Source organism: Carettochelys insculpta, chromosome 4, assembly GCF_033958435.1.
Source record: "Carettochelys insculpta isolate YL-2023 chromosome 4, ASM3395843v1, whole genome shotgun sequence".
NCBI lineage: Eukaryota > Metazoa > Chordata > Testudines > Carettochelyidae > Carettochelys > Carettochelys insculpta.
In genome coordinates this window covers 2388866-2414864 of record NC_134140.1, presented here as the reverse complement: position 1 = coordinate 2414864, position 25999 = coordinate 2388866, and the positions used below count along the sequence as shown (strand labels likewise).

General features: G+C 58.0%; 1 protein-coding gene across 1 annotated transcript; it reads left to right on the top strand.

Annotated features, from left to right (window-relative positions):
- Positions 1-9069: 9069 nt before the first annotated feature.
- Positions 9070-25354, top strand: LOC142012229 (C-type lectin domain family 4 member K-like). Its single transcript, XM_074992080.1, has 7 exons — positions 9070-9130; positions 11243-11359; positions 16943-17050; positions 17973-18113; positions 19040-19191; positions 22202-22320; positions 23201-25354. The coding sequence occupies exons 1-7, from the start codon at positions 9070-9072 to the stop codon at positions 23361-23363; spliced, it is 861 nt and encodes a 286-aa protein (XP_074848181.1). The 3' UTR covers positions 23364-25354.
- Positions 25355-25999: the final 645 nt, after the last annotated feature.

Sequence of the window (25999 nt, the reverse complement as noted above, 5' to 3'; positions counted from 1 at the left end):
GGAGTGACTGGTGCCTGTGGGAGAAGGGGGATGGGGTGACTGGTGCCTGTGGGAGGAGGGGGATGGGAGTGACTGATGCCTGTGGGAGGAGGGGGATGGGGCGCCTGGTGCCTGTGAGAGGAGGGGGATGGGGGCGACTGGTGCCGGTGGGAGGAGGGGGAAGGGGGCGACTGGTGCCTGTGGGAGGAGGGGGATGGGGTGACTGGTGCCTGTGGGAGGAGGGGGACGGGGTGACTGGTGCCTGTGGGAGGAGGGGGATGGGGCGACTGGTTCCGGTGGGAGGAGGGGGATGGGGCGACTGGTGCCGGTGGGAGGAGGGGGATGGGAGTGACTGGTGCCTGTGGGAGGAGGGGGATGGGAGTGACTGGTGCCTGTGGGAGGAGGGGGATGGGGTGACTGGTGCCGGTGGGAGGAGGGGGATGGGAGTGACTGGTGCCTGTGGGAGGAGGGGGATGGGAGTGACTGGTGCCTGTGGGAGGAGGGGGATGGGGTGACTGGTGCCGGTGGGAGGAGGGGGATGGGAGTGACTGGTGCCTGTGGGAGGAGGGGGATGGGAGTGACTGGTGCCTGTGGGAGGAGGGGGATGGGGTGACTGGTGCCGGTGGGAGGAGGGGGAAGGGGGCGACTGGTGCCTGTGGGAGGAGGGGGACGGGGTGACTGGTGCCTGTGGGAGGAGGGGGATGGGGCGACTGGTGCCGGTGGGAGGAGGGGGATGGGGTGACTGGTGCCGGTGGGAGGAGGGGGATGGGGGCGACTGGTGCCTGTGGGAGGAGGGGGAAGGGGGCGACTGGTGCCGGTGGGAGGAGGGGGATGGGGTGACTGGTGCCTGTGGGAGGAGGGGGAAGGGGGCGACTGGTGCCGGTGGGAGGAGGGGGATGGGGTGACTGGTGCCGGTGGGAGGAGGGGGATGGGGGCGACTGGTGCCTGTGGGAGGAGGGGGAAGGGGGCGACTGGTGCCTGTGGGAGGAGGGGGATGGGGTGACTGGTGCCTGTGGGAGGAGGGGGACGGGGCGACTGGTGCCTGTGGGAGGAGGGGGATGGGGCGACTGGTTCCGGTGGGAGGAGGGGGATGGGGGTGACTGGTGCCTGTGAGAGGAGGGGGATGGGGGCGACTGGTGCCTGTGAGAGGAGGGGGATGGGGGCGACTGGTGCCTGTGGGAGGAGGGGGACGGGGGCGACTGGTGCCTGTGAGAGGAGGGGGTCGGGGGCGATTGGTGCCTGTGAGAGGAGGGGGACGGGGGCGACTGGTCCGGACGGGGGCGACTGGTGCCGGTGGGAGGAGGGGGATGGGGGTGACTGGTGCCGGTGGGAGGAGGGGGATGGGGTGACTGGTGCCGGTGGGAGGAGTGGGATGGGAGTGACTGGTGCCTGTGGGAGGAGGGGGATGGGGTGACTGGTGCCGGTGGGAGGAGGGGGATGGGAGTGACTGGTGCCTGTGGGAGAAGGGGGATGGGGTGACTGGTGCCTGTGGGAGGAGGGGGATGGGAGTGACTGATGCCTGTGGGAGGAGGGGGATGGGGCGACTGGTGCCTGTGAGAGGAGGGGGATGGGGGCGACTGGTGCCGGTGGGAGGAGGGGGAAGGGGGCGACTGGTGCCTGTGGGAGGAGGGGGACGGGGTGACTGGTGCCTGTGGGAGGAGGGGGATGGGGTGACTGGTGCCTGTGGGAGGAGGGGGACGGGGTGACTGGTGCCTGTGGGAGGAGGGGGATGGGGCGACTGGTGCCGGTGGGAGGAGGGGGATGGGGTGACTGGTGCCGGTGGGAGGAGGGGGATGGGAGTGACTGGTGCCGGTGGGAGGAGGGGGATGGGAGTGACTGGTGCCTGTGGGAGGAGGGGGATGGGAGTGACTGGTGCCTGTGGGAGGAGGGGGATGGGGTGACTGGTGCCGGTGGGAGGAGGGGGATGGGAGTGACTGGTGCCTGTGGGAGGAGGGGGATGGGAGTGACTGGTGCCTGTGGGAGGAGGGGGATGGGGTGACTGGTGCCTGTGGGAGGAGGGGGATGGGAGTGACTGATGCCTGTGGGAGGAGGGGGATGGGGTGACTGGTGCCGGTGGGAGGAGGGGGAAAGGGGCGACTGGTGCCTGTGGGAGGAGGGGGACGGGGTGACTGGTGCCTGTGGGAGGAGGGGGATGGGGCGACTGGTGCCGGTGGGAGGAGGGGGATGGGGTGACTGGTGCCGGTGGGAGGAGGGGGATGGGGGCGACTGGTGCCTGTGGGAGGAGGGGGAAGGGGGCGACTGGTGCCGGTGGGAGGAGGGGGATGGGGTGACTGGTGCCTGTGGGAGGAGGGGGGAGGGGGCGACTGGTGCCGGTGGGAGGAGGGGGATGGGGTGACTGGTGCCGGTGGGAGGAGGGGGATGGGGGCGACTGGTGCCTGTGGGAGGAGGGGGAAGGGGGCGACTGGTGCCTGTGGGAGGAGGGGGATGGGGTGACTGGTGCCTGTGGGAGGAGGGGGACGGGGTGACTGGTGCCTGTGGGAGGAGGGGGATGGGGCGACTGGTTCCGGTGGGAGGAGGGGGATAGGGGCGACTGGTGCCTGTGGGAGGAGGGGGACGGGGGCGACTGGTGCCTGTGAGAGGAGGGGGACGGGGTGACTGGTGCCTGTGGGAGGAGGGGGACGGGGCGACTGGTTCCGGTGGGAGGAGGGGGATGGGGTGACTGGTGCCGGTGGGAGGAGGGGGATGGGAGTGACTGGTGCCTGTGGGAGGAGGGGGATGGGAGTGACTGGTGCCTGTGGGAGGAGGGGGATGGGGTGACTGGTGCCGGTGGGAGGAGGGGGATGGGAGTGACTGGTGCCTGTGGGAGGAGGGGGATGGGAGTGACTGGTGCCTGTGGGAGGAGGGGGATGGGAGTGACTGATGCCTGTGGGAGGAGGGGGATGGGGTGACTGGTGCTGGTGGGAGGAGGGGGAAGGGGGCGACTGGTGCCTGTGGGAGGAGGGGGACGGGGTGACTGGTGCCTGTGGGAGGAGGGGGATGGGGCGACTGGTGCCGGTGGGAGGAGGGGGATGGGGTGACTGGTGCCGGTGGGAGGAGGGGGATGGGGGCGACTGGTGCCGGTGGGAGGAGGGGGATGGGGTGACTGGTGCCTGTGGGAGGAGGGGGAAGGGGGCGACTGGTGCCGGTGGGAGGAGGGGGATGGGGTGACTGGTGCCGGTGGGAGGAGGGGGATGGGGGCGACTGGTGCCTGTGGGAGGAGGGGGAAGGGGGCGACTGGTGCCTGTGGGAGGAGGGGGATGGGGTGACTGGTGCCTGTGGGAGGAGGGGGACGGGGTGACTGGTGCCTGTGGGAGGAGGGGGATGGGGCGACTGGTTCCGGTGGGAGGAGGGGGATGGGGCGACTGGTGCCTGTGGGAGGAGGGGGATGGGGTGACTGGTGCCTGTGGGAGGAGGGGGATGGGGGCGACTGGTGCCTGTGGGAGGAGGGGGACGGGGGCGACTGGTGCCGGTGGGAGGAGGGGGACGGGGGTGACTGGTGCCTGTGGGAGGAGGGGGAAGGGGGTGACTGGTACCTGTGGGAGGAGGGGGATGGGGGTGACTGGTGCCTGTGAGAGGAGGGGGATGGGGCGACTGGTGCCTGTGAGAGGAGGGGGATGGGGCGACTGGTGCCTGTGGGAGGAGGGGGATGGGGCGACTGGTGCCTGTGGGTGGAGGGGGACGGGGGCGACTGGTGCCGGTGGGAGGAGGGGGACGCGGGCGACTGGTGCCTGTGAGAGGAGGGGGACGGGGGCGACTGGTGCCTGTGGGAGGAGGGGGATGGGGGCGACTGGTGCCTGTGGGAGGAGGGGGATGGGGTGACTGGTGCAGGTGGGAGGAGGGGGATGGGGGCGACTGGTGCCTGTGAGAGGAGGGGGATGGGGGCGACTGGTGCCTGTGGGAGGAGGGGGACGGGGGCGACTGGTGCCGGTGGGAGGAGGGGGATGGGGGCGACTGGTGCCGGTGGGAGGAGGGGGATGGGGTGACTGGTGCCGGTGGGAGGAGTGGGATGGGAGTGACTGGTGCCTGTGGGAGGAGGGGGATGGGGTGACTGGTGCCGGTGGGAGGAGGGGGATGGGAGTGACTGGTGCCTGTGGGAGAAGGGGGATGGGGTGACTGGTGCCTGTGGGAGGAGGGGGATGGGAGTGACTGATGCCTGTGGGAGGAGGGGGATGGGGCGACTGGTGCCTGTGAGAGGAGGGGGATGGGGGCGACTGGTGCCGGTGGGAGGAGGGGGAAGGGGGCGACTGGTGCCTGTGGGAGGAGGGGGACGGGGTGACTGGTGCCTGTGGGAGGAGGGGGATGGGGTGACTGGTGCCTGTGGGAGGAGGGGGATGGGGCGACTGGTTCCGGTGGGAGGAGGGGGATGGGGCGACTGGTGCCGGTGGGAGGAGGGGGATGGGGTGACTGGTGCCGGTGGGAGGAGGGGGATGGGAGTGACTGGTGCCTGTGGGAGGAGGGGGATGGGAGTGACTGGTGCCTGTGGGAGGAGGGGGATGGGGTGACTGGTGCCTGTGGGAGGAGGGGGATGGGAGTGACTGGTGCCTGTGGGAGGAGGGGGATGGGAGTGACTGGTGCCTGTGGGAGGAGGGGGATGGGGTGACTGGTGCCTGTGGGAGGAGGGGGATGGGAGTGACTGATGCCTGTGGGAGGAGGGGGATGGGGTGACTGGTGCCGGTGGGAGGAGGGGGAAGGGGGCGACTGGTGCCTGTGGGAGGAGGGGGACGGGGTGACTGGTGCCTGTGGGAGGAGGGGGATGGGGCGACTGGTGCCGGTGGGAGGAGGGGGATGGGGTGACTGGTGCCGGTGGGAGGAGGGGGATGGGGGCGACTGGTGCCTGTGGGAGGAGGGGGAAGGGGGTGACTGGTGCCGGTGGGAGGAGGGGGAAGGGGGCGACTGGTGCCGGTGGGAGGAGGGGGATGGGGTGACTGGTGCCGGTGGGAGGAGGGGGATGGGGGCAACTGGTGCCTGTGGGAGGAGGGGGAAGGGGGCGACTGGTGCCTGTGGGAGGAGGGGGATGGGGTGACTGGTGCCTGTGGGAGGAGGGGGACGGGGTGACTGGTGCCTGTGGGAGGAGGGGGATGGGGCGACTGGTGCCTGTGGGAGGAGGGGGACGGGGGCGAGTGGTGCCTGTGGGAGGAGGGGGATGGGGCGACTGGTGCCGGTGGGAGGAGGGGGATGGGGCGACTGGTGCCTGTGGGAGGAGCGGGACTGGGGCGACTGGTGCCTGTGGGAGGAGGGGGATGGGGCGACTGGTGCCTGTGGGAGGAGGGAGACGGGGGCGACTGGTGCCTGTGGGAGGAGGGGGGATGGGGCGACTGGTGCCTGTGGGAGGAGGGGGACGGGGCGACTGGTGCCCGTGGGAGGAGGGGGACGGGGGCGACTGGTGCCCGTGGGAGGAGGGGGGATGGGGCGACTGGTGCCTGTGGGAGGAGGGGGACGGGGCGACTGGTGCCCGTGGGAGGAGGGGGACGGGGGCGACTGGTGCCTGTGGGAGGAGTGGGGTAGGTGTGACTGGTTCCCTTATGAAGGAGGAGAGAGGGGTGGGGTGACTAGTACCTGACTAACAGAGCAACATGGCTACCCCTCTGATACTTTGGTCCCAATCTGGGCACAACAGATACCTTCAGGTCAGTGGCATTGCTTTGGGCATCCGCATAGCCCCACAGTGTGCTAACATTTTTATGGCTGACTTAGAACAACGATTCCTCGGCTCTCGTCCTGTGGCCCCTCCTTTACTTTGCTGCATCGATGGCATCTCTATCTTTTGGACACACAGCAAAGAGATGTTGGAAGACTTCCACAGAGATTTTAACAACCTGCATCTTACCCTCAGTCTCAGCCTTGAGAATTCCACATGGGAGATCCATTTCCTGGACACCACCATACAAATCACTGATGGCCATGTCGACACCACTCTCTACTGGAAACCCACTGACTGCTACACTTACCTATCTGCCTCCAGCTTCCATCCAGCACACACCATATGATCCATCGTTTACAGTCAAGCCCTAAGATACAATCGCATCTGCTCTGATCCTACTGGCAGAGACCAAAAAATACAAGGCATTCGTAAAACTCAATTACCCACTGGGAGAAGTAAAAAAATGGAGTGACAGGACCAGACAAAAACCCAGAAACCAACTACTCCAAGATAGGCCCAAGAAGGTCAATAACAGAACACCACTTCTCATCACCCTATAACCCCCATCTCAAGCCCCTGCAGTGCATCATTAAAAACCTGCAATCTAGTCCAGAGCATGATGCTACGCTCTGGAAGGCCCTAGGTGTAAGGTCTCTTCTCTTCTTTAGACAACCTCCTAACCTAAGGAAAATCCCAAGAATCCCCAAATTCAGATGAGAGGCTCTCAAGCATGTTTCACCACCACCACACGGAATCTTCCAGACCCCAAAGGGCCCAGCCCAAGTTCCTGTTCAATATATACCTGGATCTCACCCAAGCAATACACTCACCAATCCTTTCTGTCTAAGTACATAAAGATTTATTAATAAAAAAGAAGGAACGGGGTTGGAGAGAAGAATCGTTAAAGCAACACTTTACCTACATCGGTCAGAACTACTGATGCAGCCAGCGATGTTATTTGCTGATTCTTGAGAGTCTCTGAAAGTTCATTTCAGGTCACATAGATTCAGTCATTGGAGCGTTGTAGATCCAGCCCGCTGGGGTCCACATGCTGGGCATGGACCCTTGGAGTCCACAAGACAAAGGATCCAAGATGGACACTGCTAAATCCACATCATCCCTCTGAGGGACGGGCCCCCAGTCCAGACAGGCTTAACTCATGAAGACTGAAGAACAAAGGAAATACCTGCCAGGGCCCATCTTACAGCTCTTCATACGCAGAGGGAAAATTCCATCTTGTCCACTGGCCTTGGCCCACCACCTGACCTGCTGGGTCACTGTGCTGAGTTCCCATTCGTTGCAGTCCCAGTAGGAAAACACACCATCCCAAAATGGGTGTTGGCTGTCTGGGCACGTGCTCAATCTATTGTCCTGGCTGGGTGTTAGCTGATGGCCGGGTAATGAGTGGTCTGTGAGCCTTATCACACCCAAGTCTTTAACAGCTAGGACCGGCAGTCCTTCGCAGCCGGCAGCCAGTGTGGCTGACGGATGCCCCAGAGAGCCACCCAAGTCTTTAACTGCTAGGACAGACTGTCTCTTCGCAGCGGGCAGCCAGGGAGGCTGACGGGTGCCCCAAGAGTCTGCTCCGTGGAGGCAGCACGACTCAGCGCTCAGCTTTTACTGCATCTTACCACTGACCAGGCTGATACAGCCAAACTGGCTAAGGGTCTTTGGTTGTGTTCGGCCAAGTTACAGTAACTAGAGGGAGTCAGCCTGGAGTTTAAATGGTTACTATTTATTAAAAGACAGAAATAAAATCTTAATGGTTACAAGGCTATTGCTCTATCTTCTTAATTACTAGTAGGATGATACATAGGACATGCCAATTAGATTACAAGTGAAAAGTTACCCATTTGAGGACCAGACGCCTCAGCCTAAAGAGCTCTTACTATTAAACGTGCACAAAAGTACATTGCAGGTATACTTCTCACCCCTGCATCCTTCAACTCCTGGTGTAGCCAACGTCGTTCACTGAATCCCTCGGGAAGAACAATGCGAGGAGGGCGTCCCCTGGGTCCTTGGGAGGCAAAGATCTTACCCGACTGGTAGGTGTAGGTAACTGGAGCTCAGTTAAAGTGGTCTGCTGGGCTCTTCTTTATACCCCTTGGGTCATGCACATTCTTCCTTATCTACAGGTATCAGTTGTGCTGGTTCATCTTTGTGACGCCAGTTTTCACAAGGCAGTTGCAATTTAATTTACACTTGTAAGATAGAGATAGCTAAATCATTAAAACAGGACATTTTTTTCGTAGGGGCAGGAGATTCCTCTTCAGGGACAAAAATGTGGGCATATCAATTATCAGTACCAGCCAAGGGCAGTTTGAGGCCCTGTGCTCAATAGCTAGCCTGTTAGCCCCTTTATCTGTGTTCTTCAGTCCAGGGCCATGCTGGCACAGCACATTTGTGGTTTGAAGCATCAAAAGACTGGGCTTGAGATAAGCGCATGTGTGCTTTCAAACATTCTACGACTGTGCTATTTCTCTGTGATTTGTGCTCAGAGGCACCTAAAAGGGGCAAGATGGAGCAGAGCAGGGGGATCCTGTCTGGCTACACTGGGGTGGAGCTCCACCTCCCACTGTGAGCCTCAGCACTGAGACATTTCTCATGCAGCTGCAGAGCTGAAATCAATCACTTTACCTACATACATGATACAGACACGCAAGGAGCACACACAGATTCAGGGCATCCTCAGCTTTCCTTAGGCACCTTCCACGGCACCCCTAGCACAACATCTGTGGCCAATAGCCACCCTGGGCATATAAAATGGCTTCCAGACCTAATATAGAAGTCCAGCCACGTGACAGCCAGAGCACAGGCTGGCTCAGCAGCCCTGCTTGCAAGCTTCGCGCCCACCTGCAAGCAGCAGCTGCTCAATGCATAGCACGGGCACAGCAGCTGTGTTTGCTCTTCTCCCTGTCCCTGTGCCAGCGGCTTCCAGCCGTGCTCCTGCCCTCACCCAGCCCCTGCTCTCCGTTGCCTTCAGACTCCTGCCTGTGCTGCCCAGCCTGCCTCCTGGCACTGCTCGTTTGTCCACCTCTGCTTCTGTCCCTGTCACATGGACCCCGGGTCCCTCATCTGGCTGAGGACCCAGTGTCACTCCCCACTCCAGCTCTGGCATTGGCTTCTGGTCCTGGGCTCGTTCCCTGGCTGCTACCCACACTGGACCCAGCTCCAAACCATCAGCAGAACTCACACATCCACCACTAGGGCTGAGGGCACGTGGCCCCACTGGCGAGTGACCTACTCTCACCCTAGGCCACACACCCTGCCACCTGTTACGAGTTCAGGACTTCTCTGTGATGGGAGCATTTTCCCAAGAAACCCGCTTGCAGCACTTCCCATTTCTATTTCAGGCCAGGGCTGTGTCAGAGGGAAGTTCTACCCCAGCAGCTGCTGACGGGACCCAAGTGCCAGTGACTGAGGTCTCAGCTCTGTGCGAAGGCAGGAGAATGGCCAGGGAGAATATCTATGAGAACATGCAGGTGTCGGAAGCTGCTCCCCAGCCGAAAGGTAAGCACACAAAGCTGCACCCACCGTGGACTCCAGCTGCCCTTTCCTGGGCTTTGCGGTGTTGGCAGGACTGTTCTGGACGGCACTCACGTCTCCACAGCTCTGCCGTGCACTGCGTAGACAGCACCACGGGCCCTGGGCAAGGGTACTTGGTCCTTCTTTCCAGGGCATCCTCTGCCCTGCTGGTCCCCAACGGGAGAAAGGCACAGGGAGGAGAGCTGGGAGTCCCTGTGCAGCATCCCAGCCCCTGGTGGGCAGCACACTTTCATGGACTGGCTGTAAAACCATCCAGGCTCCCCCTCTGCAACCCACTGCCACAATCAGCCCCTCACGGAAGAGATTACTGGGGCCAAGTCCTCACAGCCCCCATCTCAGGGGGCCCAGCTCCCTTCCCATGCAACCATGGCACCACCTTTCCTTACCCTCTGCCCAGTCCCTGCAGTGGAGCTTGCTTCTAACCCTGAGCAGCGGCAGGGGAGGGTGATGCTGGCTGGGGTAGCAGAGGTGGGTTTCCTCTGGGTTTGGGGTCACAGAAGGGAACCTGCTTCTCTGAGGGCAAGGAGTAAATGGAGTTGGAAGCTCTGAGATAAGGACCAGGCTGTTTCCCTAAAGCCCCCAGCACATGGGGCCCCTCTCGGTGCTTCGGTTATGCAGGTGTCAGCTGGATAACGGCCTCCTCCAGGGGTGTGTTTCTCCCCCTTGGGGTCAGGGCCACGGGCCAGCTGTTCTGGTTGGAACAAATGAAACAGGCCCAGGAGGGTTCAGGAGAGACAGGCAGGTGGGGTGATGGAGGTGGAGGGTGTGGTTGAGGATGTAAGGGAGCCCAGCTGGGCTGTCTGCAGCCACACAGGAAAACAAAAGGCAAAACATCATCCATGCTGGGTGACAGAAAAGCTCCACTCAGAATCTGTTTCAGTAAAGGCGGAGAACTGGAAACACAGGACATAAGCGAGAGGCAGCTTCACTCTTGGTGGTTATAACTCTTGTAGGGGCATTCCTGAACTGGGGGTGCCTGAGGAGGAGCAGAATTTCAGTGTTACTGGTGCACTGCCTAAGTTTCTCCCCGGACTGGTTTAATCAGGCGGGGGACAAAGCAGGTGTCAGGCCCACAACGTCAGCAATGTCAGAGGATTTTCTGGTCGTCTGAGTGTTGTCTGGTGGTTCCAGGAAACATCTCCCAAAGGAGAGCAAAACTAGTTAATGCCTGAGGCCCAGAACAGACAGAAAAGAGAACTGGACAGCCCTGCATCTCCACACAGCTGCTGTCCTCCCCTCGGAGACCAAATCCCCACCACATGGAGCCCATTTACTTCTGTCTACACATGAATCCTAAGTCAAGTTCAGATCTAGTCTTGTTTCTTTAGCGTGCAGAGAAGACATGATCCAGGGGCTTTGCTCTTTGATTTGCTTCTTGGCTCCCTTGCTATGAGGAGCCCAGCATCCTGGGGTTGGGCTCATAGACAGGGATGACGTAGACAGGCACTTCTGAGATGCTGGTGATGCCAGCCCCACTTTTCAAGTGATCCATGAGTTCTCGCCCGTGACCAGCCGAGTCGAGGGACACAATCCCCAACCGCGCTGACTAGTGGCCATCGATGGACCAATCCTCTGTGATTTTATCTAGCTCTTCTTTGAAGCCCATTATAGTCTTGCCCACTGCAACATCCTCTGGCGAGGAGTTCCATAGGTTAATGGTGCACAGTGTGAAGAAATACTTCCTTTTGTTTGTTTTCACTTGCAGTTGATAATATTTCCCTCCTGTCACTTCCTCATTGTTTTGATTTTTCATAACTTGTTTCGGATCCTTTTCTCTTTAACAATGCTCACTTGGGCATGGATGTCACAAGCCCTGAACTTCCTCCTCAGGAAATGCTTACAGGGGAGAAATCCTGCTCCTGGGTCTCCGGCACAGAACGCCTGCTGGCATGGGAGTGACCCCTCACTGGGGGAGGGCCCGTTTTCAGATCTGAGCTCCAGTCCATTCTCACCTTTGTGGCCCAATTCAGTCTCACAGAATGCGGCTGAGCACTGATTAGACCCGAGGGCAGGAGTTACTTCAGTCAGTAGCATTTGAGCTGTAAGATTCCCTCGATGTGCTTCTTCTCTTTCAAGGACATCCTCCCAAGAGGTCGGTTCCTTGGCGGTACAGGACAAGATTCATCACCATTGCTGTTGTTCTGCTCCTGATTCTGGGCCTGGCCACCTCCCTCCTAGCTGTGACGCTTCTTTGTAAGTTGAACTACAGCCCAATGTTTGCCAACGTCCGTACAGGCCAGCTGGCTCGGCTGAGGAGGGGCACCCCCAAATTCTCAGCAGCATATTGACTGAGTACCCAGTCTGTCCCTCTGACTAAATCTCCTGCTCCCGGGAGTTCGAATGGAGTCATAAGATCTTCCCTGGCGGGTTTGATATCAATCAGCATAAACTCTGTCACTCTCACGATGGCCAAGCACTGGCCCAGGTCACCCAGGGAGGCTGTGGGATCTGGCACTAGAGGTTTCTGAGAGCAGGTTGGACAACCCCCTGTCCGGGATGGTCTGGGTGTGCTTCACCCTGCCTGAGAACCACCTCAGTGACTCCAGAGCAGGTGTGGCAGCCCCACCAGCTCGAGCTGCGTTCTGAGGGGCAAGTGTGGTGCTTTCCTGACCATGTGCCACCAGCATGAACCTCGGCCCAGGTGTCAGCTGGCACAATTGAAACGCCCGCCCTACGGAGGAGCCTGGCCCAGTGCTGCGGCTGCTCACCTGGGTGCGGAGAGCTGGGTTTAATTCCCTGCCCTGCCACCTGCTAACACGCATCAGAACAGGGGCGTTTGAGCAGGGAGCTCTAGGAAGAGAAGCGGGGGCCAGGCCCTGCTCCTGGGGGCACTGCGTGGGGTCTTGCAAGCCTGTGCCAAACAGCTGGACATGGGAGTTTCATGTGAGGGGAGTTTGGGGTAGGAGCCATGTGGTGCTGGTTTTGTTTTGTGGAGGATTTTCTCCCTTGACAGGCAGTTAGAAGGGAAGGCTTGAAAGACGGAGGCAGCAGAGATGACAGAGGAACAATGTTGATAGGTCCAGGGGGGCTCTGGCCTTCCCCCAAAACTTGAACCCCTAAATTTCATCCTTGAAATCTGCTGACAGCGCCTGCCTAAGCCCCCGGGGCAGCTCTGAACTGCCACAGAAGCTGGGCTGCTCCCAGCTTTGCCTCTGGAGCAGGGACTTTTTGTATGAGCAGAGGGAGGCAGGGTGAGTAAGATAAGAAAAGGGCTAATTAAAGTAATTGCAGGGTCATTAGATGGCCAGGAAAACATTGCCAGGTTCTCCACGTAACAGATCGGAAACAAAGGCTCAGATGAGGGGGTGGTTGCCCTGCAGTGTTATGGAAAAGGTTAAAACAGCCCTGGGAGAGGGTGTCCTGGGACCCAGTTGGGAGAGGGCTTGTGGCAGCCAATCAGCGCCTAGGAAGTTGTATAAAAGAGACAGCTGGGCAGGCTGAGCCCACTCCTGCTGAACTCTGGAGGGAGAGGGAGCTGGCACCCACGCACGCACGCACACACGCACGCACCATGGACAGAGCAGTGCTGGGGAAGGCCTAGGTGAGCCAGGGGAGCTCTGGCCTGTGTTAGCTCAGGCTGAGGCTTAGCGACAGGGCCTGAGGGGTACTAGGGCATCAGGGAGGCAGCCAGGGCAGGTGAAGGCAGCAGGTCCAAAACCCCTTGCTGGTGATGTGGCCATTTCTGGCTGCAATGTGCCCCTGAGGTAAAGGGCTGGCTGATCACTGGCAGTGGGTCCCGGAGGCAATGTGTGTATAAGGGGTGCAGCAGTTCCCTGTGGTGAGGACCCCAGCGTCCTGGGGCACAGCCACAGGGCAGTACCCTGTGGGTATGTCTCCACGGTAAGGTACTGAGGTGGGTCTGACACAAGGCAGTGGAGAATGGATGGTAGTTAAGAGTGGGTGAGACGCCAGCCGGAAGAGGGTGAGCCGATGGCTGTGGAGAGCTAATTCCTGAGCGAGCAGCAGGAGATGCCTCAGTGGTGATTCACACATGGCTACAGGTAGGAATAAATGGGGAGAGTGAGAGAGGTAACTGGTGGTGTGCTCCTGGGGGCTGTACTGGGAGCTGGCCTGTTCTGTGTGTCTATAAAGGACCTGGAAGGGGGCAAACAGAGAGGGGCCGAATGTGCAGATGGTACAAAATTACTCAAAATAGTGAAGTGCAAAGCTGCCAGAAAGCGTTCCAAAGGGATCTCGCAGAGCTGGGTGAACGGCAGCACAAGCGAGGTGGGATTCAGTGCTCATAAATGCAAAGTACAGCACATGGCAAACTAGAATCCCCACTGCACGTGCAAACTGATGGGGTCTAAATTAGCTGTTCCTCTTCAAGAAAGAGATCTTGGACTCATTGTGGCTACTTGCCTGAACTCCTCTGCTCAATGGGCAGTGACAGTCTAAAAAGCTCACACAGTATGGGGGCTGGTTAGGAAAGGAATGGGTAATAACACAGACAATATCATGTTGCCTCTATGTAAATTCATGGCGCCCCCTAATCTTGCGTACTGCCTGTGGATCTGGCCGCACCATCCAAAAAAATAATTGGATTTTGGTGACAGTGCAGAGCAGAGCAATGGAAATGATTCGGGGTAAGGAACAGCTGCCGTCTGAGCAGAGATTAAAAAGACTGGGACTTACAGCTCGGGAAAGAGAGGACTAAGGCGGGGAATATGGGAGAGGTCTGTAAAACATAAATGATGTGGACACACTGAACAGGGAAAGGTTATTCACCTCTTCATTCAGTGGCATCTGGTGGGAGGGACACTTGGGGGCCCAGCGGCATGGCCAGCCCCTTGTGTGCCTCCTCCCTGACCCACCCCTAGGCCAGGGAGGGCCCACTATTTTACACACACACACACACACACACACACACACACACACACACACACACACACACACACACACACACACCAAGCCTCTGCCACTGCTCCGCCTCAGCCCTGCCTCTTTCTGACCCTGCTACACCCCCACTCTGCCCCCCCCAGCACCTCTTCCCTCTGCCCCTTCCCAATGACATGGCTTGGCAGGAAGTGGAACAATCTGGCCCCAGCCTGCTCCACTCCCCACATGCCCAGCTACTGATGTACGCACAGTTTGCCCACCTGCCAAATCTGGAAGGCTGCCCCGAGTGGTAGCGAGCCAGGGGAGGGACGAGACGGTGAAGGTGAGCAGATGTGGAAGCTGTGGGAGCTACGTGATCCTGGAGCCGGTACCTGTAAAGAGCTGGGTTCACAGGAAGTGCCACCTGGTCGAGCTGATGGAACAGACGAGCCGAGGGCTGGAGCTGCCGGTGGAAACTACAGGGAGTTTCAAAGGGGGCTGAGCAGAGAGTGAGAGAAAGTGGGAGGAGACTGAGGGGAAAACTTGAGCCTGGTGGATGCACGCTCGGTGAGAGACGTCAACAGGGAAGCAGCTGGGGGAGGAAGTCGGCCAGTGGAAGCAGATGCCTGAGAACAGGGCTGAGGCAAAGCCCAAAGAGTGATGGAGACACAGAGCTCAGGAGCGGGTTTGCTGAGCTGGAAAATGAAAAGGGTGTGGCAGGGAGCAGCACAGAACAGCAGCTAGTCCTGTAAGGAGAGGATGTACCGCTGCCCTCAAGCAGTCTTGAACCCTGCACCCCAGGAGCTTTGTGTAGGAGCCTCCATAGCTTGAGCTCGAAGCCCACTGCCTCTTAGCTTAGGCCGTAGACAAGGCTTTTTCTGTGAAGTGGTCTGGGTGCCTCTACATGGGCCAGTGAGCCACACATTGGTGTGCGCGTTACAGATGGACATAGGCAGAGCTTGGAGCGGCAGGAGGAGAGAGGATGACTCGCAGGCGATTGCCAGGGAACCCAAAGGCAAGAGGATGTGCCTGCAGAAGGAACAGCTGATGGCCTCAGAACAGCTCCAGCACCGGAAGAGGCAGGTCTACGTGATCGGTGACCCGCTACTAAGAAGAACGGACAGGTCTGGCACCAAAGGTGACCGGGAGATCGGAAGGGTAAGCTGTCTGCCAGGGCTGAGACCGGAAGTGGACGTGATGGTGAAGAGGATCCTAATGGGCACATCCTTCCAGTGGGAGCAAATGGTAGAGCTACAGCCTTGCTGGAACACTTGAAGGGAGACTAGGTCAGGCTGGGGAAGACACGTAGGGAAGTGGAGGCTCAGGTGATCTCCCATGGGATTCTGTCTGTCCCTCGAGAAGAATGAAGCTGAGACATGACTGTGATGCTCAACAGGTGGCTGAGGCAGTGGTAGTACAACGAGGTCTCTGGACGTTCCACCAGTGGGAGGCATTCACGGGCAGAGGACAGTTCTGCTGGGGCAGATTCCACTGTGGAGGGAGGGAAATAGACTCTGGGATGGAGGTTGAAACAGCTGATTAAAGGGATTTGAAGGAGATGGTTGGAGAAAACCAGGTAATTTCCACTGTTGAGCCTAATACTGAATGAATGGAAAACGAAGTAAGCACAGACACAGCCATGGGGAATGGAACAGCAGAGAATGGACATTAAGAGGAAAGACGGTGCCCTTGTCAATGGCAGTAACACTCCGGTACTGCATACGGGCAGTGTAGTGACTGTAGCTGATCGGGTGACGAACCTGGATGAAATGGAGCAGAAACAACTGAGATGTCTGAGTGCCCCTGCATGCAACCTGGAGAACTAATTAAACTAACCTGGAAATACTGGTGCAGGAAGTGAAACCAGATGTTAAGGGGATAATGGAAATGCTGTAGATAGTAGCCACAACTGGAGTACAGGTACCAAAGGGCAAATGCTCAGTAGGTAAGACAGAAAGAAAGGCGAAGCTGGTGTGGTAGCATTGCATGCTGACAGGGAAGGGACGCTTACAGGCATTAGGAGAGATGGACTGGATAAGACAGAGTGTTTGGGTCAAAATCAGTTTGGGGAAGAAAGTGACCGGAGGCTAAAGTCAAGTCTCCAGAGGACCATCTGTAGCTTGGACGGGTCATTTAGTTCTTTGTTTGGAGCTTCTCTTTGTCGCAAAATTAGCCCCTCGCAGGTAGAACCCGTTGCTCCCATGCTGGTCTAGATGTTCATAGGAAAGTTTATCAGATGTGGACTGACACCTCCCCAGGCGCCTCGTCGATAAAATGCTTCTATTGAACTTGACTCGTCCCGTCACAATATGTTAGTGAAGCTCCTGTTGGTGTATCCCAGAAGCAAACATTTGAGATAGACATGCCGGTCCAATACGGGCCCCTTCCCATACCAAACTGAAGCATGCTTTGGCAGGACCACAGGCGGCAAATGAGAAGCTTTCATAGACTCCGCGCCTGACACACTTGTACAAGATTTATCGTCAACATGTAACAGTGGTTGCAACAGAGGCCCACATGATCCCACCTTAATCAGCTAATGCACAGCTCCAGCGCAAAATTGATGCAGGAAGGGGTGACTGAAATACCACCGAGTGCATCCCAGGGGCATCCCGTTCTTGGGTTTCTTTTATAATTTCAGGTTCTGACCCAATGTTGAACTTATCTCTGTATAACAGAAACAGCTCATCAGTCACGTTTAACAAGCCAGTCTGAATCCCTTTGCAAAGCCAAGGCAAAACTTGGTTCGAACAGCCGCAGATTGGCTCTGCGCTTGGACCTTGCACCGCATGCAGAGCTGACTGACCCCTAGGCTGTGGTAAGATCTGCCCAGGGAGCCTGTCTTACTGGGGGCAGCCCTGGACTGTGGCAGGTTTGCCTGTTACTCTGGGGTACGCTCATTTATTTGGGCCAGCCGCAGTTCAGTCCGTCGCTGACCGGCAGATGTGTGATTTGCAGATTCCCGAGGACAGAGCAAGCTCCGGGCGGTTGAAGAAGCGATGCAGAAGCTGAAAGTCTCTCTGCTGCCTGACAACACCTCGGATGCGACACTGCCGGGATCAGACAGTAAGTCACAGGACTGGGGGCCCAGGCATCAGGTCAGCTCCCTCCCTGTGCCTGCCTCCCTGTGCCTTGTAGGTACAGTGGGTGCATCGTCCTACTCCGCTCCAGAGGTGCTCTGCCAGATGGTCCCGTCTCCCTGTCCAATGAGCTGCCGCTCTGCCCATTCCTCCACCAATGACGGCTCTGTTCCCGTGTGTGGCTGGCTGCTCCACGCTCCTTCCTACCTCTGCCCCTCAGCGGTGCCTGGCTGTATCCATCCCCTGCTCCTAACCAGGGTGCCTAGTGGTCAGCATCTTCTGTCTGCTCACTAGTTTTCACCGTGGCCCCTGCATTGCCAGGGTTGCATTTGCAGGAAAGGGCGACGCAGCTCACAAAACAGGCAGGGCTGAATTCAGATGCTGCCGGAAGCTGGATGTCAGTGGAGCTGCTGTCGTACGGCTCATTTTGGCCCCTCTGACCTCTGAGCAATTCCTACGCGGCTGCAGCGACTGGGTAACTGCCACAGAGACAGTGATGGAGGCAGAACACCTTCCTGTGGCCAGTGTCACAGCTGACTGGCACGGGGCTGTTCATGCACACATGATTCTGTGTAACTGATCCACAGACACCTGACCCATTGCAGGTCACAAGGTAGAAGAGGCTGGGGTATGGGGCTGGAACTCCAGGGAGCTGACTCAATTCCTAGGTCTGCAGCAAACTTCCTGTAGGTCCTTGGGTAGATCTTTCTGACCCTCACTTCCCCCATGAGACAAAAATACTTCTGCCACCAAGCATCTATTTCCAGGGTGAGCTGCTGAGAGCAGGGACTGTCCCCTCCTATCTGTACAGCACCTGGCGCAAAGGGGGCTGCAGGGCCTGCTCTGCAACATGTGCTGGTAATCCCACGTCCTGCATCTCGGCTGAACTCGCCCTGCCTTGCCTCTAGGTCTGGAGCTGCTGGGTGAAGTTCAGGCTGGAGTCCGGATGCTGCGAGAGCAGCTGGGTAACGCCAGTGCAGCCAACAGAGAACTCCAGGTCCGTCTGGACACGGTCACAGCACCACCAGCCGCAGTGCAGGATTGCTGCAGTGAGTCACAGCTCCAGTGCTGCCTGGTGCCTGTTTCTGCCGGTGCTGAGGGTGCGCGAGCGCTCAGGCTCCAAGGCTGCCGGTGCAGCACCTCCCCCAGCCCCGAGTTCTCCATTAGGAACCGCCTGTGGCTGCGCATGTGCCCACACTGTGGGGATCCGCGTGGAGTTAAATTACCCCCCGGCCTCGTCACCCTGATGGGAGCACCCCGCTGCCAGCTCTGGGGAGAGGCTCTCGGCCAGGTAGGGCGCAGGCAGAGCCTTTGGCCTTTCAGCCTGTGGGGCGTCACTTCCAGACCCATGGCAGAGCCAGCGCCCCCTGCTGGGTGTTGGGGGACACTGACGAATGTAACCCCTTGTTGATACAGTATCAAGGGACATCCCCCCTAGGGGTACTACGTCCTCTGCACACACCTGAATCCCCCCCGTCAGCTCAGCTGAGCAGTGAGTCGTCCCTGTCCCATTACAGCTGTGCTGCTCTGCACTGGGATAAGTGCCCTTTGCCCTGCCGAGGTGCAGCTGCATTTCCATGCTGGGGGAGTGACCCTGGGCTGTCTGCTTTCCGTGCTGCTCTCTGGGATCCTTCCTACGGCCATCAGAATTAATCTCTGAGCTGCTGCAAAATTGGAAATGAGAAATTCCCTGGGCTTGGGACAGGTGAAGGCACTAGAAGCTCTGAGCTCCCTGCATGTGTCTCTGTGACTGTAGCCCAGGTGTGTGACCAGCGTTCCCTGTAAGCTGAGCACCCCTTCAGGAGAGATTCAGGTGCCGTTCAGCTGATTAGCACGGTGCCCACAGCCAGCAGCCTGTGTTTCTATTGGTGGTGCACATTTGCACAGGCCTTGGTGCCCTCAACAAAATTTATTTTGCCCGTGGATGGAAAAAATTAGAGGGACCTTTGTGTCTGACCCCAGTCTCTGCTCCCAGGGGACATGTGGGGAAAGCTCTCCGCAGGCTGGAGGTTTCATGATGGGAGCTTGTATTCCTTCTCACAAGAGGAAAAGTCGTGGGCTGATGCTGAGCAGTTCTGTGTGTCTCAGGGCTCGCACCTGACCTCCATCTTCTCCCAGGGAGAGCAGGTGAGTGCAGAGACCTCCCAGGGGCTTGGACAATGGGTCAGGGTTTTAGAGGGCTTATCCCTTCACCCTCCCGGTTCCTGGCACTGCTCATGTGAGCAGAGAGCAGCACTACTCAAAGTCCAGAGATGCAAACAACTCGATATTCATTGGGATTAGTGTCCAGCAAACATGAATCCAGTTTTCTTTCCTTTTTCACTTGTTCCCTTTTCCCCCCTTACCTCCTGGTTTCCCCAGTATGTACAGTAATGATTTCAGCTATACCTTACCCCATCATTCTACTGAACTTTAACTAACCAACCCTAACCTATTGCAACCTAATTGTACCCAGATATATCCCACCCCGGTAACTGGTTTATACAATCACAGAACAATAGAGCTGGAAGAGACCTAAAAAAGCCATCAAGTCCAGCCCCCTGCTCTAAGCAGGACCAAACCCATCAGATCAGCCCAGCCAGGGCTTTGTCGAGGGGAGACTTAAACACCTCCAGGGATGGAGGCTCCACTACTCCCCTGGGCAGACCATTCCAATGCTTCACCAGCCTCCTAGTGGAAAAGTTGTTCCTGATGTTCAACCTGGACCTTTCCAACCGCAACTTGAGACCATTGTTCTGTGTTCTGCCATCCGTGACCACTGCGAACAGCCTCTTTGGAACCTCCCTCCCATAAGTTGAAGGCTGTTATCAAGTCCCCGCTCAGTCTCCTCTTCTGCAGACTAAACTGTCCCAATTCCCTCAACCTTTCTTCCTAAGTCATATGCTCCAGCCCCTAATTATTTTAGTCGCCCTCCACTGGCCCCTCTCCGGTGTCCACATCCTTCCTATAAATGAGGGCCCAGAACTGGACACAGTACTCCAGATGCAGCCTCACCAAAGCCGAATAAAGAGGAATAATCACTTCTCTGGATCTACTGGCAACGCTCCTCTTGATGCAGCCTAATATGCCATTAGCTTTCCTGGCTACAACGGCACCCTGTCGATTCATGTCCAGCTTCTCGTCCACTACAACTCCCAGGTCCTTTTCTGCAAAATTACCACCGAGCCAATCGAACCCCAGCCTGTAACAATGCTTGGGATTCTTCCGGCCCAAGTGCAGGACTCTGCACTTCTCCTTACTGAACCTCATCAGATTTCTTATAGCCCAGTCTTCCAATTTGTCTAAGTCAGTCTGGACCCTGTCCCTACCCTCCAGCGTATCTGCCTCTCCCCCAAGCTTAGTGTCATCCACAAACTTGCTGAGGGTGCAATTCAACCCCTCATCCAGGTCATTGATAAATATGTTGAACAGAACAGGACCCAGAACCGAACCTTGGGGCACTCCACTAGAAACTGACCGCCATCGCGACATCGAGCCATTGATCACTACCTGCTGGGCCTGACCTTCTAGTCAGCTTTCAATCCATCTTACCAACCATTTATCCAATCCACCTTCCTTTAACTTGCTGACAAGAATATCGTGGGAGACCGTATCAAAAGCTTTGCTAAAGTCAAGATAAATCACATCCATTGATTTTCCCCCATCCACAGAGCCAGTTATCTCCTCGTAGAAACTAATCAGATTGGTCAGGCATGACTTGCCCTCCATGAATCCATGCTGCCTATTCCTGATCACTCGCCCCTCCAAGTGCCTCAAATGACTTCCTTGAGGAGCCCCTCCGTGATTTGTCCAGGGACTGGAAATATACCCAACCAAATTAATTATGCAGCAGACAGACTCAATCAAAGAGCCAGACAAAGGCCATAGCGACACACAATAGAGGCGTGGGGAGCACAGTGACGTAACAATCAAGGTTTCACAACCCCACCTATTGAGAAGTGCAGGACAGAAGCTCTCCACCTCTGCTTTCTTTAAATCCTCCCTTTCCCTGGAGGCGAGAGAGTAGATCATCCCTCAGAAGAGCCTCATTTCAATGCCTCAGAGGGGTAGTCCTGTTAGTCTCTAACTTCAAAAGCAATGAGCAGTCCTGGGGCACCTTAGAGACAAACACGTGTGTGAGGTCCTGAGCATTCAGGGGTGAAACCCACTTCATCAGGTGAGTGGAGTGGAAATTACAGAATCCAGGGTATATACGCAGTAACAATGTGCACAAGTCAATACCTCTCACCAGGCCATTGACAGTGCATTTGGCAAGGCCGATTCCCTTCCCAGCTCTGCGCAGATCATGGGAAACAGCCGGCAAGTCCCTCAGGCCCCTCGGCATTGCTGGCTCCTCAGCTCCCATTGGCCAGGAATCTCAGCCAATCAGAGCTCAGGAGGTGGTGCCTGTGGGTAGGGGCAGCGTGCAGTGCCCCCTAGGAGCTGAGGGGACAGGACACTGTTTTCTGCCACATGGAGCTTATACTCACTCCTCCTCCTTCCCCTGAACGCCTGTCTCTGCCCCAAGCACCTTCCTGCACCCAAACACCCTGCTGCACTCTGCTGCCCCAGCCCTGAGCCCTCACCCAACTTCTGTGCCGTACTCTGCACCCCAATTCCCTGCCCCAGCCCTGAGCCCTCTTCTGCACGCCGAATCCCTCGGTCCAGGCCTGAAGCTCCCTCCTGCGTTCCAACCCCTCGTGCCTGGCTCCTCCCCAGCATCTGCATCCCCTGCTTGAGCCTTCATTCGCTCCCGAACCTCAACCCCCCAACCCTCTGCTGAAGCTTGGAGCTCCCTGCCGTACCCTGAGCCCCTCTCTTCTGGCTCCACCTTGGAGTCTGCACCCCCAGGTAGAGCCCTGACCCCATCCCACACTCAGCCCCCTGAAAATGAATGAGAGAAGGTCGGGGGAGAGAGCATTGGAAGGAAGGTGAGAGATGGAGCGAGTGGGGGAGCAGAGTCTGGAGGGAGGGACAGGACAGGGCAGGGCAGGGCAGGGCAAGGAAAGGGTGTTTGCTTTCTGTGGTTAGGGCGTTAGCAACTCTACCACCGGAGGGCTGGGGCAGGTGGGGAACGAGGCAGGACACACAGGCAGCGGCGGCTGCCGCCTGCAGCCTCTCGCGGGTGAGCTGGACGTGCTGCTCTGTGTGTGCGCAGGATTTTCTCTCCAAGGGGGCTGACCGAAAACCCCACTGGATCGGACTCACCGACCAGGGGACAGAAGGCCGCTGGCGCTGGGTGGATGGCACAGAATACAGCGCAGAAGCCAGCAGGCGGTGAGTGCAGCTTGTGAGACGTGATTATGTCTGACATGGTTCAACACAAGCTCCTTCAGCAGCGTCTGTATGGTGCCTCGTGTCCGTGCGGCACCCAGCACAGGGGGCCCGATCCTGGGAGAGGCCCCCGGGCGCTGCCACAACAGACATGAATCCTCTCCGGAATGTGTACAAATGCCCCTTTGCCTAGAGCCGGAGCCCAGACACTGAGTGAGTTCAGCGCCCTGTGAGACCCAGGGCCAGGGACTCCCTGGAGATCTCACCCATGGTTGGATGAGCCACACTGATTTACACCAGCTGAGGATCTGGCCCCAGGTCAGCTCCACCTGGCCTGGTTAGCCTGGTGTGAGCAGCAGGATCCAGCGTTCTCCCTGGGTCTGCTCTGCACTCCCTGTCGGGGAGGCTGCAGGGAGCGGGGCCAGGGTGGAGCCGGCTGGCGTCGGTGCACTGACCGCAGTGCGCTGTGGGTGACGCCCAGAGCCAGGGGCTGGGAGAAGTTAATGAATGAACCCGCTGCCCTCTCCCGCCCTTGCCACACTCCCATCTCGGGCTGTGCCTGGGACGCGCTGAGCTGGGCGCTGTGGTTCTGGGCACTGAGGCCTGAGTTGTCCCTGTTCAGGATTTGGAGCCACAGACCGTCTTTGGCTCTGTGCTGGCCTGTCGGGGGCAGGGCAGTTGCTGTCCCTGCTGTCAGGAGCCCTTCGTTAGCACGGCCACGAATGCCACGGTGGAGTGCGGGGAGCAGCCAGGGGGGTGGATCACTTTGCTGCGTCATTGCTGGGTGTCCTGGTCCCCTGCTAATGACAGAGTCTGTGCAGCAGAACCGGGCTCAGATATTAGCCATCGTTCTCCAGGGAGACCTTAACACTCTGATCCGCAGGTTCTGGGAGCCCGAACAGCCAGACAACTGGGACCAAGGGATCGGCGGCAGAGAAGACTGTGTTGAGATACGCTTCAACAAGCAGTATCTGTGGAACGATGCCAACTGCACTCTGCCTACCAGGTGGATTTGTAAGCAGGTCCAGAGACAGGCTGGGCTGTGACATACAGGCTCCAGCATCTCCCAAAGAGCCCTAATTGCCAAGCTACGGCGCGTGTTTTCCGGGCGGTTGCTGCTGAGAAGCCCTGTGCACTGGGGCGTCGTGTGGGACCTGCATTCGGGGGAACCCCCAGAAATCCTCCCAGTGGCTCCCAGGGCGTGTGGCAAAGCACTAGCTGCAGCAACCTCCGGGAGGGGCCAGGGAGCTCCCAGCTCACTTCCACCTGCCACCAGGGGGGTGCCAGCTTGAGGCACGGACTGCCTCCCTCGAGCCCTGCGAATCCACAGACCACCACCGCTCGCTTCTGTGGATGCAAATGTTGTATCGAACCCTGCAGACTTGTGGTTATCCACTTTATCCCCACAGGTATCCGCTGCCGCGAGTGCAGCTGCAGATGTTCACAGGTCACCCCGGCAGGTGCAGATACACAATTTATATGCACACAGGGCTCTGTGCACCCCCCATGCGACTCTGGCAGCTCCTGCTCCCAGAACAGAGCCTTATGCCCTGCGCCTGGCACAGGGGCTGGCCAAGGCGTGGCCTTCAGCCCGGAGTTATGAAGCCAGCAGTGTGGTGAGAGGAAAGACAGGGCAGTGTGTAGATGGGCCTGGGCCAGACGTCCCTCTCTGATCCCCCAGCCTGTGGGGGACTTGCAAGCCAGCCCTCCACTCTGAGCTCTGACCGATGGATCGCAGCAGAGCTCTGGGTCTGCCTCCCCTCTGGCCTTGGGGAGGGCAGAGCCAGAGTCCCACCAAGCATTTCTGCGGCACAGAGGTGCCCAGACATTTCAGCCTCTGTCTCAGTCCATCCCCTGCACCCTGGCTCTGCCGCATGGTGTTGAGGTGCCACCCAGCCCAGAGGAACCCTTGGGCATGGCCATAATGGGCTGTCAGCTCAGCGAGGGCTTCTTGTCTCCCCCTCCTTTCCCCTCCCGTGTGCACCACCGTGGGCCAGCATGAAGGTTGGATCACAACCACTAAGACCCGTTTCCTGACAGGTGGGGTCGGCACTCGGACCTGCACAGGGCTGTGCCGGGCGCTCTCTGGGCTCCTTGGGCGGGACAGACACAGAGGAGCGTTCGTAGCAGCCAGGGAGCCAGAGGGCTGCACCTATCTGAGCCATAACCCCTTTGTGTAGAGCTCTGCCCTGGCTTCTCCCACGCTTGTGGGCAAATGGAGGTGTGAGAGGTGATGGGAGGGTCCGGTAGGGCCTGGGTAGGACACATCTGCTCCCCAGTGCTGGGGGCGGGGCAGAGCTCTGGGTCCTGAACCGTGCAGCTTGCAGAGCTGCTCAGCAGGGACACCTCTCACCATCTCACTGCCCCAATCTGTGCTGGAGCCTCCTCTGATTGGCTGCCTACTCCCCGGCCCCACCTGCTGTGGAAGAGCAGCCAATCAGAGCTGCAGCAGAGGCCAGATGGGCTGTCCCCCTCCCTCAGTGCTCAGCAGTCAATGTGCTTTGGGTGGGGGATCAGTGGGATGCTTGGGGGCACAGCGCAGAGCTGGGGAGCTGCAGTGTCACCTGCTGCTGGGCTCAGGGGAGAAGCTGGGGCACCCACAGCAGCTGCGTATGCAAATTACTGTCATCTGCTCTCACCTGGCTCCTTTACCATGAGGGGAAAGTCATGCAACTCCCTCACTGTGCCAGAGCTGCAAGTGCTGTAACCCCCTGTCCCCGCCCCCGCCCCGGCACTGCCCCCACCCCACACACAGCACGGGCTGCAACCTCATCTTTCCTTCTCTTGTTTGAACCCACGCCATTGGGAGCTGGACACACCTTCGGGGCTCTGAACCTGTGCCTTTGTTTCAGGCTCGCCTGTGCTCATTTTCTTCCATCGCAGGTTTTATTCTATGGGCGCTTTGTCCTGGTTTTCCTTTCTGGCCACAGCAGAGGCACCTGTCCTCATGCCTCAGTGTGGCTGGCTCTGTAGCTTGTACAGTTCTGGTTCTGCTAGGAAATAAAGTGTTTGGGCCCTGCAGTTACTATTTCAGAGTGAGCCAATAAATGATGCTTTGCTGATTTGCACTTGTACTTTTATTTTTTTGCACCATTTGTTCAGATGTAAGGAAGGTGATGGAGTTGTTTAGAGATTATGTAAAGGTCACATTGCAGATGCTATGGCAGGTACATTTAAAAATGTGCTTGGTCCACAGTGGAGAGAAATTGAGGATCAGCTGGGAGATGGGTTTCTGCAGGTGTTTGACTTGTACCATTCCTCCTTCAGTGCACAAGGTATCATCACACTGCTGTGCCTTCCGTCCCCACAGGAAGAGTCCCCCACAAAGTGATGCCAATATTTAAAAAGCGCTCTAGAGGTGATCCTGGCAATTACAGACACGTAAGTCTGTACAGTCAGTACCAGGCAAATTAGTTGAAACCATAGTAAAGAATAAAATTGTCAGACACATAGGTGAACATAATTTGGAGGAAAATTCAACATGGTTTCTCTAAAGGGAAATCATGTCTTACTACATAACATAAGAACATAAGAATGGCCATACTGGGTCAGACCAAAGGTCCATCAAGCCCAGCATCCCATCTGCCGACGGTGGCCAATGCCAGGTGCCCCAGAGAAGGAGAACAGAAGACAAGTGATTTATCTCCTGCCATCCATCTCCTGCCCTTGTTATGAAGGCTAG

Excerpts from the sequence above, each read along its gene's own strand:
- LOC142012229 (XM_074992080.1), top strand. The coding sequence starts at position 9,070 with ATGGCCAGGGAGAATATCTATGAGAACATGCAGGTGTCGGAAGCTGCT. Across the intron at positions 11,360-16,942 it reads CCTAGCTGTGACGCTTCTTT|ATTCCCGAGGACAGAGCAAG; the intron begins GTAAGTTGAACT and ends TGTGATTTGCAG. Across the intron at positions 17,051-17,972 it reads GACACTGCCGGGATCAGACA|GTCTGGAGCTGCTGGGTGAA; the intron begins GTAAGTCACAGG and ends CCTTGCCTCTAG.